General features: G+C 42.4%; 1 protein-coding gene across 2 annotated transcripts in view; it reads right to left on the bottom strand.

Moving 5' to 3' along the window:
- Nucleotides 1-2,023: 2,023 nt before the first annotated feature.
- mtor (mechanistic target of rapamycin kinase) overlaps nucleotides 2,024-13,180 on the bottom strand; it is a 126,589-nt gene continuing 115,432 nt past the window's right edge. For both annotated transcript variants that reach the window (XM_055892524.1, XM_055892523.1), the window contains exons 44-58: nucleotides 12,637-12,819; nucleotides 12,205-12,339; nucleotides 11,198-11,372; nucleotides 9,115-9,250; nucleotides 8,813-8,960; nucleotides 8,392-8,514; nucleotides 8,004-8,086; nucleotides 7,701-7,773; nucleotides 6,355-6,429; nucleotides 5,979-6,114; nucleotides 5,786-5,851; nucleotides 5,605-5,685; nucleotides 4,302-4,382; nucleotides 4,104-4,209; nucleotides 2,024-3,607 (exon numbers count right to left, since the gene is read on the bottom strand). In XM_055892524.1, coding sequence (XP_055748499.1) covers nucleotides 3,592-3,607; nucleotides 4,104-4,209; nucleotides 4,302-4,382; nucleotides 5,605-5,685; nucleotides 5,786-5,851; nucleotides 5,979-6,114; nucleotides 6,355-6,429; nucleotides 7,701-7,773; nucleotides 8,004-8,086; nucleotides 8,392-8,514; nucleotides 8,813-8,960; nucleotides 9,115-9,250; nucleotides 11,198-11,372; nucleotides 12,205-12,339; nucleotides 12,637-12,819 — 1,617 coding nt within the window. In that variant the 3' untranslated portion in view covers nucleotides 2,024-3,591. The remainder of the gene's footprint in view (nucleotides 3,608-4,103; nucleotides 4,210-4,301; nucleotides 4,383-5,604; nucleotides 5,686-5,785; nucleotides 5,852-5,978; nucleotides 6,115-6,354; nucleotides 6,430-7,700; nucleotides 7,774-8,003; nucleotides 8,087-8,391; nucleotides 8,515-8,812; nucleotides 8,961-9,114; nucleotides 9,251-11,197; nucleotides 11,373-12,204; nucleotides 12,340-12,636; nucleotides 12,820-13,180) is intronic.

Here is a 13,180-nt window from a genome sequence, read left to right on the forward strand (position 1 = left end):
CAGGCAGCAGAACGTTCTCCACGGCGTCTCCAGACTCTGTCACATGTGCTCATGTGCTCAGTGTGAACCTGCTTTCATCTGTGAAGAGCACAGGGCGCCAGTGGCGAATTTGCCAATCTTGGTGTTCTCTGGCAAATGCCAAACGTCCTGCACGGTGTTGGGCTGTAAGCACAACCCCCACCTGTGGACGTCGGGCCCTCATACCACACTCATGGAGTCTGTTTCTGACCGTTTGAGCAGACACGTGCACATTTGTGGCCTGCTGGAGGTCATTTTGCAGGGCGCTGGCAGTGCACCTCCTTGCACAAAGTCGGAGGTACCGGTCCTGCTGCTGGGTTGTTGCCCTCCTACGGCCTCCTCCACGTCTCCTGATGTACTGGCCTGTCTCCTGGTAGCGCCTGCATGCTCTGGACACTACGCTGACAGACACAGCAAACCTTTTTGCCACAGTTCGCATTGATGTGCCATCCTGGATGAGCTGCACTACCTGAGCCACTTGTGTGGGTTGTAGACTTCGTCTCATGCTACCACTAGAGTGAGAGCACCGCCAGCATTCAAAAGTGACCAAAACATCAGCCAGGAAGCATAGGAACTGAGAAGTGGTGTGTGGTCACCACCTGCAGAACCATTCCCTTTTTGGGGGTGTCTTACTAATTGCCTATAATTTCCACCTTTTGTCTATTCCATTTGCACAACAGCATGTGAAATTTATTGTCAATCAGTGTTGCTTCCTAAGTGGACAGTTTGATTTCACAGAAGTGTGATTGACTTGGAGTTACATTGTGTTGTTTAAGTGTTCCCTTTATTTTTTTGAGCAGTGTATATTTCACCTTTATTTAACCAGGTAGGCCAGTTGAGAACACGTTCTCATTTATAACTGCGACCTGGCCAAGATAAAGCAAAGCAGTGCGACACAAACAGAGTTATACATGGGATAAACACACGTACAGCCAATAACACAAATCTGGTGCAGTCCATGAGGAGATGCACTGCAGTACTTAATGCAGCTGGTGGCCACACCAGATACTGACTGTTACTTTTGATTTTGACCCCCCCCTTTGTTCAGGGACACATTACTCTATTTCTGTTAGTCACATGTCTGTGAAACTTGTTCAGTTTATGTCTCAGTTGTTGAATCTTACGTTCATACAAATATTAACACATGTTAAGTTTGCTGAAATCAAACACAGTTGACAGTGAGGACGTTTCTTTTTTTGCTGAGTTCATGTAAAACAGTTCAGTAAGTAGAAAGGCGCTATATAAATCCTATCAATCAATCCATTCTGTGTAGGCAGGGTTTAGAGGGCTGTGTAGATGATGCATCCCCAGTGGCCAACCAGTTTAGGAGTGATAGCTCAACTTCATGTGATTTTTTATGACCGCTGAGAAAGATGAGAGTAAAGGGTGCCCCCTACTGATCCTCTAACACACTTCCAGCTACATCTGGTCTCCCATCCAGGGACCGACCCTGCTTAGCTTCAGAGGCAAACCAGCAGTGGGAAGCAGGGTGCTATGCTGATGGAATGAATGTGCCAAAACTTACAACTGCCCCCAAAACAATTTAAAGATGGTGTTTAATTTAATCACAATTGAAAATGTTTCAGTGAAAACTATAATTTTTAATTAACTCATTTGTTCGCACATTTAAAAATGTTTTTCTTGCAATTATGATTTCTTTGTTGAATATTTTGGGTTTATATTTTGCTTGCAATATATATTGATTTGTTCTCAACTTCAGAAGTTTTACTTAAAATTTATAGCAGAAAAAGTAACTCCATACGCTGGTGGATGAAAACTCCATTTTCAAAATTGTATTTACAGAAACTCCCTGCAATGTAATATGAACATTTTATGACCTTAGGACCAAGAAAATGTATTTCAAATAGCTTCTGAAGTTTCATAATTGTATGTTCGTTTATAGGAAAATATGGTGATGATACGCAAAGGCAGGGAACATTTAAGCATACAAACATGATCAGCATTATCATAAATATTTGGACAATGGCAAAGAGCACAAGACAAGTATCAATATATCTTTATTTATTGGCATAGAATTATGCATGCAACCATCTTAAATCAAATACTCCCATTCATATTCTATTATGGGACACCCTTCAATAATATTTAAATTAGCAAAAGGCATACAGTATGTTACTCAAATAGTCACATAAACACACAATAATACAATGGACTAGTGGTCTATGAAGGACTATGAAGCAGATGCAACAAGTTAAATGATAAAAAAAAAAAAAACTTGTTACAAATATGGCCACAGTAGAAAGCATTAGCATGATGACAATGACATAATTAAACACTGGGCAGCACTTCCTCTTACAGCCAGTGCCTTGAGCAATAAGCACTAGCAAATAACCAGGGCCTCGTTTCCCAAAGACATCGTCAGAACCTTCGTACAATGTATCTTTAGTAGCTGTTTCCCCAAAACATTGTCACTAAAGTTACACTTGAAACCGCGTGTTATTTACGGACTACCTCAGACCACTGGTAGAACAGCTAAGTGCATTGTTAGATGCTTCTTTGCCATTCCACGTCACTTTATACACAGAAGATCTCAGTTGTAGTCAACTTCAGAACAAAGTTGACTACAAATACAAAGTTGCCAATGTCTTTGTAATAAAACATTGCTTCAAATGAAAACTGAGATGACTGCAAAAGAGAAATACATTATAGGCTACATTGAAATAAATGTTATGTTCAATCAATTTAATTATATTTAGCTAATTCTAGACAGCTAATTCTGTCTATAATTTTTGCTACAATATATTTAAAAAATGTGTAACAACATGTGCTCATGTGCCATATCTAGATTTTGTGGGTAATTATAATGTAAGCATTTAGAATAAGCCGCCTCAATATTTGCAGCCATAGGTGGTAATATCTAGCAGCTGATCTGTCATCAGTATTGTGTAATAATTTTAATGCTAAGGTAAGACTTGAATGGAGAAAGCTGATTCGAGAGCAGAGATGCTTTTCTTTCGATCCGATCAGTATCGACCCATGGTCTAACGACGCACTTAGTGAACATTCTCTCTACATGCTTGTTTGGGAAATACTTTAAAATGTGGCTCATAAATAACGAGGCATCTGACACGATCATTGTAATGCTTAAGTTACATCGCAACTGGGAAACGAGGCCCAGGTTGTTACCTTGTACAGTATATAATTGTAGCTGTTACCTTTACATGGTATTACATCCTGGGATTAAATGTTTAATGAGTCATTACTTAAAACTAAGGATTTGGCGCTAATTTGATTATCGGAGGCTTCTTCTTTACTTTTTTCTTTTAAATCAGCGCTCCTCGAGTCCCCCGATTTCTTCTTCTTCGAAAATACACAAATGAGGGAACCAAATTGGAAGTAATTAGCTAAGTCAATGTAAAATGCTTGAAACCACTGTCAGCATGGCATAATTTGATAAAGAGCTTCGGAAATGTAATTCCTTGCCATGGACCATCTCTCACGACTTAACCATTAAGTCGTGAGAGATGCATAGTTACCAAGATACATAGTTACCAAGTAAGTTCATGGTTACTTGATGAAAACAGGCTGTGTAACTCTTCAAGTGTAGCTCTTCTACCAAAATGGACACCTGGGGGATGAAAAACAATACAAGTTCAGTGACCATTGTTAAAAAATTTCCCAACATAAGCCACAAATGTTTTCCCAACCAAGACACTTTTTTGTAGTTTGGGTACCTCTCTGATCCTGCTTTAGGCAACTTATAGTTGTATTGTCAAACAGCATGGCAGTGCCATAGCATTGTTGAATGCTGAAACAGTCCGGCACCCAGGCTAGGCTAATTGATGCGAACTAACAGTTACTGATGATGGTAACGAGCCAATGTAGCACAGGCTAGGCTAACTAATGCTAACTAATAGTACTAGGCTAACTAATGCTAACTAATAGTACTAGGCTAACTGATGCTAACTAACAGCGCTAGTCTAACTGATGCTAACTAACAGTACTTTGCTAGCAGATGCTCACTAAGATTACTAGGCTAACTGATGCCAACTTACAGTATTAGTCTGATGCTAACTAACAGTAGGCTAACTGATGCTAACTAAGAACAAACAGATCATACTGACCATCCAATATAACACTGGCACAGGTTCTCGTGCGACGTCGCCTGCTTGATGAGGAGCTCCACTTGGGTTGGCACATCCAGAGTCTCATCGTGTGAGAAATCACGCCCTGATGGGGAAAACAAACACATATTAGTCAATGAATGCTAATATGCTAGCATAGCCTAGCATTTTTAGTTACATGTGTAGGGAAAGACTTACCAGTCAGCTTGTCTCGTACTCTGTTGATAATCTGGATAGCCTTTTTATTCAGGGCCTCAGGCTGGACAGTGCCATCTCCAACTGATGGGAGAGGAACACAGTGATGACTGATACACTAACATGTGTACCAGCAGCCATTTGAGGAAATATGTGGGCCAACAACAAGCAAAGATAGTACTTCCACATACCAATATCCTCCACAAGGATTGTTGAGGAAAGAAAAACCAATAGAAGCTACTTGCCACTCAGCAACTATTCATAGCTGTGTTTTAACACAGGAAGCGTCATGTTGACAAAACACATGTACCTTTTTAGTCATGTCTCCCCCATCCACGTCCTTGACTTATCCTAAATAAGTATATTTAACACACGTATGTTGTTCAAATTTAGATATCACAAAGAGAATTTGACCCTCATTCACCGCCAGTCAGCCTGCGCAGCTGATGGCCCGCCGAAATTACACCTAAACTATATCGAAACTAATTTCACACATTAGCCAAAAGACAAGATTAAATTGACAATAGTCTGATGGGTGAAAATATTATCAATTGTCAAATTGTATATGAAGAGATGGGCAGCTTGGAATTGACACAGAGGCAGGAAAACGGAGCTCCAAAATTACACTTTTTCAAATCCTCTTACAGTTAGTTAGATTAGATTCAGGTAAGACATTTTGATTTCTATATAGCATCAGACAGAGCAGAAAGAGCAGTTTCTAGAACACGTAGCTTTGCCAAATAACCAAAAAATGTAAAAGGTGAGCTCTATTTCAAAATACCACTTTTTCTAAGAATGACCATTATTTTAGGCGCTCCACACGTGAACATGCCTAAGCAAAGACTAGTAACATAAAACAACTTAAAATATGCTATTCTGTTCTTTGAAATACATTTTCTTATTTCCATAATGCTTCTTAAGACATGCCAAAACAAAATTATAATAGATTTCTTTGTGATGGAAAACATTTTTTTGTGTGTTAAAATAAATAAATATATAGCTTACAGTAAAATAAAGTATTGAAAATTATATATTCTTATTGTATTGAAAAATATTATGTTCTTCATATTCTAATGTTACCTAAAACCTTCATAAACATAACCAAATGATCATTTTCCCAATAGCATATATGACATGTATTTATTAGACTGTTAGAATGTTGAAGTCCAAAAGACAAGTCATTGGCTCACAGTGGGGTCCCTCGAGGCCCACCATTTCTAGCGTTAACAAACATAGCCACCATAGAAACTACTAGGAATGTTAGCCTCATGCATTTTTACAGTATTGGCTTGAGCCAAAGACTCACGGAAGGAATGAATGGATTCAGGTACGGTAGTTCCTGGTTTCTTGTGTGTGGTCTCACCAAGGTCGATCCCCTCCAGTGCTTCTGCATTGGACAACAGACACAGCACAGAAAGATGCATTCAGTCTGGAAACATTCCAGATGTTGTTAGTGACACAAAATGGACGTCTTGTTTCACACTCACCGACTGATTGTCCAGCAGTGTAGGAGTCAGTTCTGGTCCTGGATCGCTTGTTTCCCTTGGTGTTCGCTGTGGACCACAAAGAAAGAGAGGGCTCAATTGTTTGCCGGGTCGTTGTTTTCAGATGGTTTAAAGGTATTTAAGTGTTTAAGATGCTTCCAAGATGTTTTGAGGCGTTTCGGAGTGGTTTCCTTACTGTCCATCAGTCTCCAGTTGAGCAGTGGGTCGTAGACGAAGGCCTCCAGTACGGCCATGACACTGTCCCTGTGCTCCCTCAGCACCTCCATCACCGTGTGACATGTGATCCTGTAGTTCCCATCCAGCCCTGTCACCTGACAAACACACACAGGGGAGGGACACATTGATTGACAGAACAGAGAGGGGAGTTTTATTGTCTGTTCTGATAGGTAATTGTAGCCTGGGTGCCAGCCGGAAATCTTTGCTTCGCTCCTCAAGTCTGCAGTGCAAACCCTCAATTGAGTTGCAGGATTAAGTGCCTTCTATGACAGAGGCAAATGTGAACTATTGACAAGAGTATGTCAAATAAAACCACTGAGAGTTATTCCTCCTACCTCCATGGCATTCGTCAGCATTCTTGTCAGTCTGAAAGGAATCTTCTCCGGGAACTTCTCCCTGGTCATGGCAACCTGTAGTGGGAAAAACATTTATAAAACATTGACAATGTTCACAGATACACTACATGACCAAAGGTATGTGGACACCTGCTATGTGAACATCTCATTCCAAAATCATGGGCATTAATATGGAGTTGGTCCCTCCTTTGCTGTTATAACAGCCTCCACTCTTCTGGGAAGGCTTTCCACTAGACGTTGGAACATTGCTGCAGGGATTGCTTCCATGCAGCCACAAGATCATTAGTGAGGTCGGGAACTGATGTTGAGCGATTAGGCCTGGCTTCGCAGTCGGCATTCCAATTAATCTAAAAGGTGTTCGATGTGGTTGAGGTCAGGCCAGTCAAGTTCTTCCACACTGATCTCAACAAACCATTTCTGTATAGACCTCGCTTTGTGCACGGGGTTCTTGCCATGCTGAAACAGGAAAGGTCCTTCCCAAAACTGTTGCCTCAAAGTTGGAAGCACAGAATCATCTAGAATGTAATTGTATGCTGTAGAGTTAAGATTTCCCTTCACTGGAACTAAGGGTCCTGAACCATGAAAAACAGCCCCAGACCATTATTCCTCCAACAAACTTTACAGTTGGCACTACGCATTCGGGCAGGTAGCGTTCTCCTGGCATCCGCCAAACCCAGATTCGTCCGTCAGACTGCCAGATGGTGAAGTGTGATTCATCACTCCAGAGAACGTGCTTCCAATGGCGGCGAGCTTTACACCACTCCAGCTGAAGCTTGGCATTGCGCATGTTGATCTTAGGCTTGTGTGCGGCTGCTCGGCCATGGAAACTCATTTCATGAATCACCTAATGAACAGTTCTTGTGCTGACGTTGCTTACAGAGGCCGTTTGGAACTCGGTAGCAACCAAGGACAGAAGATTTTTTACGGGCTACGAGCTTCAGCACTCGGCGATCACATTCTGTAAGCTTGTGTGGCCTACCACTTTGCGGCTGAACAGTTGTTGCTCCTAGACGTTTCCAATTCACAATAACAGCACTTACAGTTGACAAGGGCAGATCTAGGAGGACAGAAATTTGATGAACTGACTTGTTGGAAAGGTGGCATCCTATGACGATGCCACGTTGAAAGTCACTGAGCTCTTCAAGGACATCCTACTGCCAATGTTTGTCTATGGCGATTGCATGGCTGTGTGCTCGATTTTATACACCTGTCAACAACGGGTGTGGCTGAAATAGCCAAATCCACTAATTTGAAGGGGTGTTCACATACTTTGTATAAATAGTGTACATTCAGTCAGGGTTCCGATTTTGGAGGCCCCTGCTCACCTCAAAGCAATCCCCAAAATCAATGTGGAGGATCTTGCCACTTAGTCTGTCCAACATCAAGTTGGATGGATGCCTGTAGAGGAAATGGAGAGAAACTGAGTGAGTGTAGTCTACACACTGGACCACATATTTATTTCCATGCTAATGTTTCGGCCCCATGCACGAACATAACTATTTGATACTTTGTATGTTGTGTATATTAACTGTTCAATAAATCTGCTCCAATACACCTGCAAAGCAAGATGATTTCACTTTTTAAACATCTACTACCACTGCTGAACTTTTATTGGTGGAGAGCCTCACCTGTCTCCGAGGCCCAGGATGTAGCCCACCATTGACATCACAGCCAGGGAGCGTGTGTAATTGGTCCTCCTGTCAAACCAAACCTGAGAAGAAGAACAGGAGTAAACATAACACTACTATACATCCCTGCAACAGAAAGGCGAACCAAGATATTTCAGGTATTTCTGAGCCACATTCTTCAAAAAACCATGAGCAAATTGAAATGTTCACTAAATTGTTACAGATACCACCTTTAATTAGTCTTCAGCAGCCTTATGTGAGTGGTCAGTTGAGTGGTCAGTTGTTAGCTATAACACCTAATGACGTGCTATGTCAGACTGCTTTACGGGTGGTAAACAGAGGTATGTCAGTCTTATGACAACTGTCTAAGGTTGAAACAGGGTTTTACCTCAGAGCTGGGGCTCTTCAGCCACAGCAGCTTGGCCAGGTCGTCTCCGGCCGTGTTGTTGACGGCGTGCTCAAACACCTCCACCTTCTCCATCAGGGTCAGGTGATCATAGTCTGGAGCCATCTAACAAACATACACACCACAACATCAAGATGGCACAACCTTTGGTCGTAAAATAGAACCTCATTGTCCATTTGTTTAACGTTTTTTCAGTTCACGGATAAATACTTTATTTGTCTTTTTTTCTTCTTGAGACTTGACATTTAAGACTAGTGGACAAGTAACAACATTCATATTATATTGTGTATAAAAGTGTACATTCCCTTTAACTTCATGGCTAATCAACAGATGGTTAGTAATAGCAAGTGCTCTGCTCAGTGTACACCATGTCTAAAAAGCACCATTCTGAACAGGTTCTTACCCTGAGCATAATGCGGTGCTCGATGTTGAGCAGGATCTTCTTCTTCTCCCGGTAGTCTCTGATGAGGGCGTGGAGGGTGTCGCAGTGAGGCACCCAGCCAATTAGACCAGAGTTGGTGGACAGGGGAATCACTGCGTAGCGCTGGATGCTGAGAGAGGGACACAATACACAAATATGGTAACTGGGAAATTATATATTTTTTTTACAGAAGCACAGCAGACACCGAAAATCTCTCACACACACTCTCACCCCCGATGGCAATAATCCAGCCATTAATCTTGAAATGTGTGTGTACTGTCTACCTGAGGTTTTTGCGTAGAGAGGCTGGGTCATTGGCCAGCAGTGTGTTGACCAGGCCAAAGAGTTGCATGACCCTCTCGTCCTGCCGCAGGTCCTCATGGCCCTTCAGGAGGAACATGAACTCATGGCCATTGCTGCCTGCAGGGGGAACCACAACACAGGTCAACTCTCAGACAGTGGCTTTCATTCAACTGGCGTCTGAGAGTAGGAGTGCTGATCTAGGATCAGTTTTGCTTTTAAGATCGTAATGAATTAGACTGCATGGATAGGGGGGCCTGATTGTAGAACAGCACTCCTGCTCTGAGACGCTTGATCACTCCTGCTCTGAGACGCTTGTTGATACATATAGCCCCTGAACTCCTATGCATGCGAATTAGTGTAAAATTCTGTTTATCACTTTACAATGACAGTGGGATGAAAAAGTCTGTTGCGGGATAATCCTTTGTCATCACATTGCTAAACTGCAGAGGACAATAATGGCATTATAAACAGGTAGATGGCATGACACATACCACATATTGATTATACTTCTGACTCAGTAAATTGCTCCAAAAGACAGCATGTTTGCATTTCTCATTGATCTATAGATGACCTGACTTGTCATCTTTAGGGCGGTCAGAGTTAATCAGTTAATCACTTTTAGTAATTTTAGTGCACAAGTTATTTCTTCTGCGATTAATTGCATTGTCTGAAAGTGTTAAAAATCACTGAAAACATCCCAAATACATCATCTCTACAGCTGAAAACAATGGACTGTGAAAACCAGTTACAATTGAGGTTAAAGAAAGTGTGCTTTCTCAATTTACCCAATTTTTCTAACTGTTACTTTAGACAAAATCAAGATGTCAATGTTCCTGTACAATTTTTTTGTATGAAAATCTTAAAATTACAGCTTAATTTGAGCAAATTCAAAATGTGAGAATAATCACAGCAAATCCTGCGATTAACTTGATTAAATGTTATCGTTTAATAGCCCTACACACTCATTTCTAAACAAATGGGACTTAAAAAAAATCTAATACCCCTACTACTATGATGGTCATACATAGTTAGCTAACTCCTTGTGTAGTTAGCCAATACTCCCAGTGGACGCAGTAGGACAATGGGCCTGTAGTCCACTGTCCCCACTAATCCTATTCCCTTTCGATTCCTTTCCATCAATGGTAAATGGTGGGTCTAATCATAGAAATAAAAATGAATAGAATGGGCTTGGAAGCTCAAACCCTGGCAATTGACTGCCAAACTCATGTGTACCATCGCAATGGCTGCCTGGTATTGTGACGCAATGTTTTTTATTTTTTATATTCCATCAACTGATGCTGGATTGCCATGGTAATGTAGAATGTTCATTCAAAAGACGCTAACTGATGTGGCTCATGACAATGGAATACATTTTTTGTAATGCCAGTCGAGATGACTCAACAAATCACAGCACAGATTAAGGGAACGGGAAAGGGGCATACCTAGTTAGTTGTACAACTGAATGCATTCAACTGAAATGTGTCTTCCGCATTTAATTAAAGGGTACACTTCCTGTTTTTACTTCCTTACATGGGTACACTCAAAATGGCTGCCTGTCCACCCCTTGTGTCATCATCATTGATTTGAATGGAGATGCCCTTTCTATTTATTCTTATTGGCCTCGTGGTTGGTTGTCTTACCCATGTAGGTGAATCTGCGGGGGCATTGTTCGGAGGCTATGTGGTTGTCTTACCCATGTAGGTGAATCTGCGGAGGCATTGTTCGGAGGCTATGTGGTTGTCTTACCCATGTAGGTGATTCTGCGGGGGCATTGTTCGGAGACTATGTGGTTGTCTTACCCATGTAGGTGAATCTGCGGGGGCATTGTTCGGAGGCTATGTGGTTGTCTTACCCATGTAGGTGAATCTGCGGGGGCATTGTTCGGAGGCTATGTGGTTGTCTTACCCATGTAGGTGAATCTGCGGGGGCATTGTTCGGAGGCTATGTGGTTGTCTTACCAATGTAGGTGAATCTGCGGGGGCATTGTTTGGAGGATATGTGGTTGTCTTACCCATATAGGTGAATCTGCGGGGGCATTGTTCGGAGGCTATGTGGTTGTCTTACCCATGATGGTGAGTTTACGCGGCCGCTGCTTGGAGGTGATGACCTGCAGCGAGGGGGCGATGGACTGGATTCGGATGATGGGCTGGTTGGGGTCGTAGGTCCCCGGCACGGCCAGCTCCAGGTCCCTGCACATCAGCAGCTTGGGGGACACGTACTGCAGCTCCAAGGAGGTCAGCTTGGGACACAGGAAGGAATGGATGGGGGAGGGATCAATGGATAAAATAATGGATAGATGAGGGAAGAGAGAGAGAGGAGGGAGATCAGATTACTGGCAGATGAAAGGGTTCATTGTGCCGCGTTCCAACCGTCAATCTGCCTCTTTCAGTCTCTCACTCCGTCTTTCACTGTCACCACTTTAACCGTCTGTCTCTTTTGCTCGTGCACTGTCTAGACAGGTCCTCATAGGAAAGGCGTCTCATCTCAATGGGTTCACCTGTATAAATAAAGGATACAAAACTACCCACTGGTGTACTCTTTTCACTTGACTCTGAAGGAGTTTTGCTATTGTTGGCCTATTACAGTGAAATACTGTAGCGATGAGAATGCATTTGGCTTAACCTGGAACAACAACTGAGACAGACGCAACACCTAGGAAGCGCTATTTATTTTACACTAGCAGCCACTTCAGGATCATCGCTGAATGGGTTGCATTGTTTCAGGATGCTGACATGACCTAGATATATCAGCTTACAGTGTCAAGGGATAAATGAACGTGGGCCTTAACAAGAGTAGCAAAATAAAATCTCATAGCTCTGAAGAAAGATGTGAATGTAGCAATGTACACTACCCACACATAACTGGTTGTGAGCCAACTTGACTCCTTTCACTGAATGCTTTAGTTTTTAAACTGGCACAACCAACGAAGGGCTGATTCCGAAGAGGAGAGAGATTTTTGAATTCAGACGAAGACTGGCAGGTCTCCAATTGGCCTCAGTGTAGGATTTACGTTAGGAGACAGCCCAAACTGACTTGAGCAGAGTGTGAGTAGGTTGGTGTGATTCTCTCACCTGTGGTAGCTGCTTGGAGATCCGTCTGAAGACGTGGTAGTACAGGTCCCATGCTTGGGTCAGGTCCTTCACGTTGCCCGAGCGCATGTACTTCCTGCACCAATCCTGGGCCTCCATGAGGTCCCTCCCGTAGGCCTGTCATAACACACAGAACCGCAGCCAATTCACTCCACCTGTCCAGCCATTTACCAATAATCCAGGTCAAAGAGCACTACACATCATTGTCAATTGGTCATTTGACTGCGGGACTAATCCTAACTTTCAACTCATACACTTCCTCAATGTCTCCAATTGACATATACATGGGATTTCTGCACATTTGTCAATCATTGTAACTTGGTAAATGAAATGTTGAAAATAGGAAAAAATACATTACAAAATAAAGACTATAAACATGACTTTAAAAAAGACAAAAGAAAACAAAAGACGGACCTGGTTGAAGGAGGTCTCTTTGAGGGTCTGCGGGCCCCTCTCCATCATGGCGTGAAGGGGCTCCAGCACAGCGAACATACCCTTCACGTTGCGCTCGCCAAAGTAGAGGCGGGAGGCCTCCTCCAGGCCCTCGTGCCACATCTCGTGCCACAGAATGGCCACCCGGATCAGCTCCTCGCTCACCTGGGGAGACAGGAAGTGACTCATGCCTTCGGAAACAGGTACATTTTCTTCAGATTTATTGAAAATTAAATATATCATTTACAAAAGTATTCACACCCCTGAGTCAATACTCTGTCTTTCTGGGTAAGTATCTAAGAGCTTTCCACACCTGGATTGTGCAACATTTGCCCATTATTCTTTTCAAAATTCTTCAAGCTCTGTCAAATTTGTTGTTAATCATTGCTAGACAACAATTTTCAGGTCTTGCAATAGGTTTTCGAGTAGATTAAGTCAAAACTGTAACTCTGCCACTCAGGAACATTCACCGTCTTCTTGGTAAGCAACTGCAGTGTTGATTTGGCCTTGCGTTATTGGTTATTTT

The sequence above is a fragment of the Salvelinus fontinalis genome, chromosome 31 (genome assembly GCF_029448725.1).
Source record: "Salvelinus fontinalis isolate EN_2023a chromosome 31, ASM2944872v1, whole genome shotgun sequence".
Classification (NCBI taxonomy): Eukaryota; Metazoa; Chordata; class Actinopteri; order Salmoniformes; family Salmonidae; genus Salvelinus; species Salvelinus fontinalis.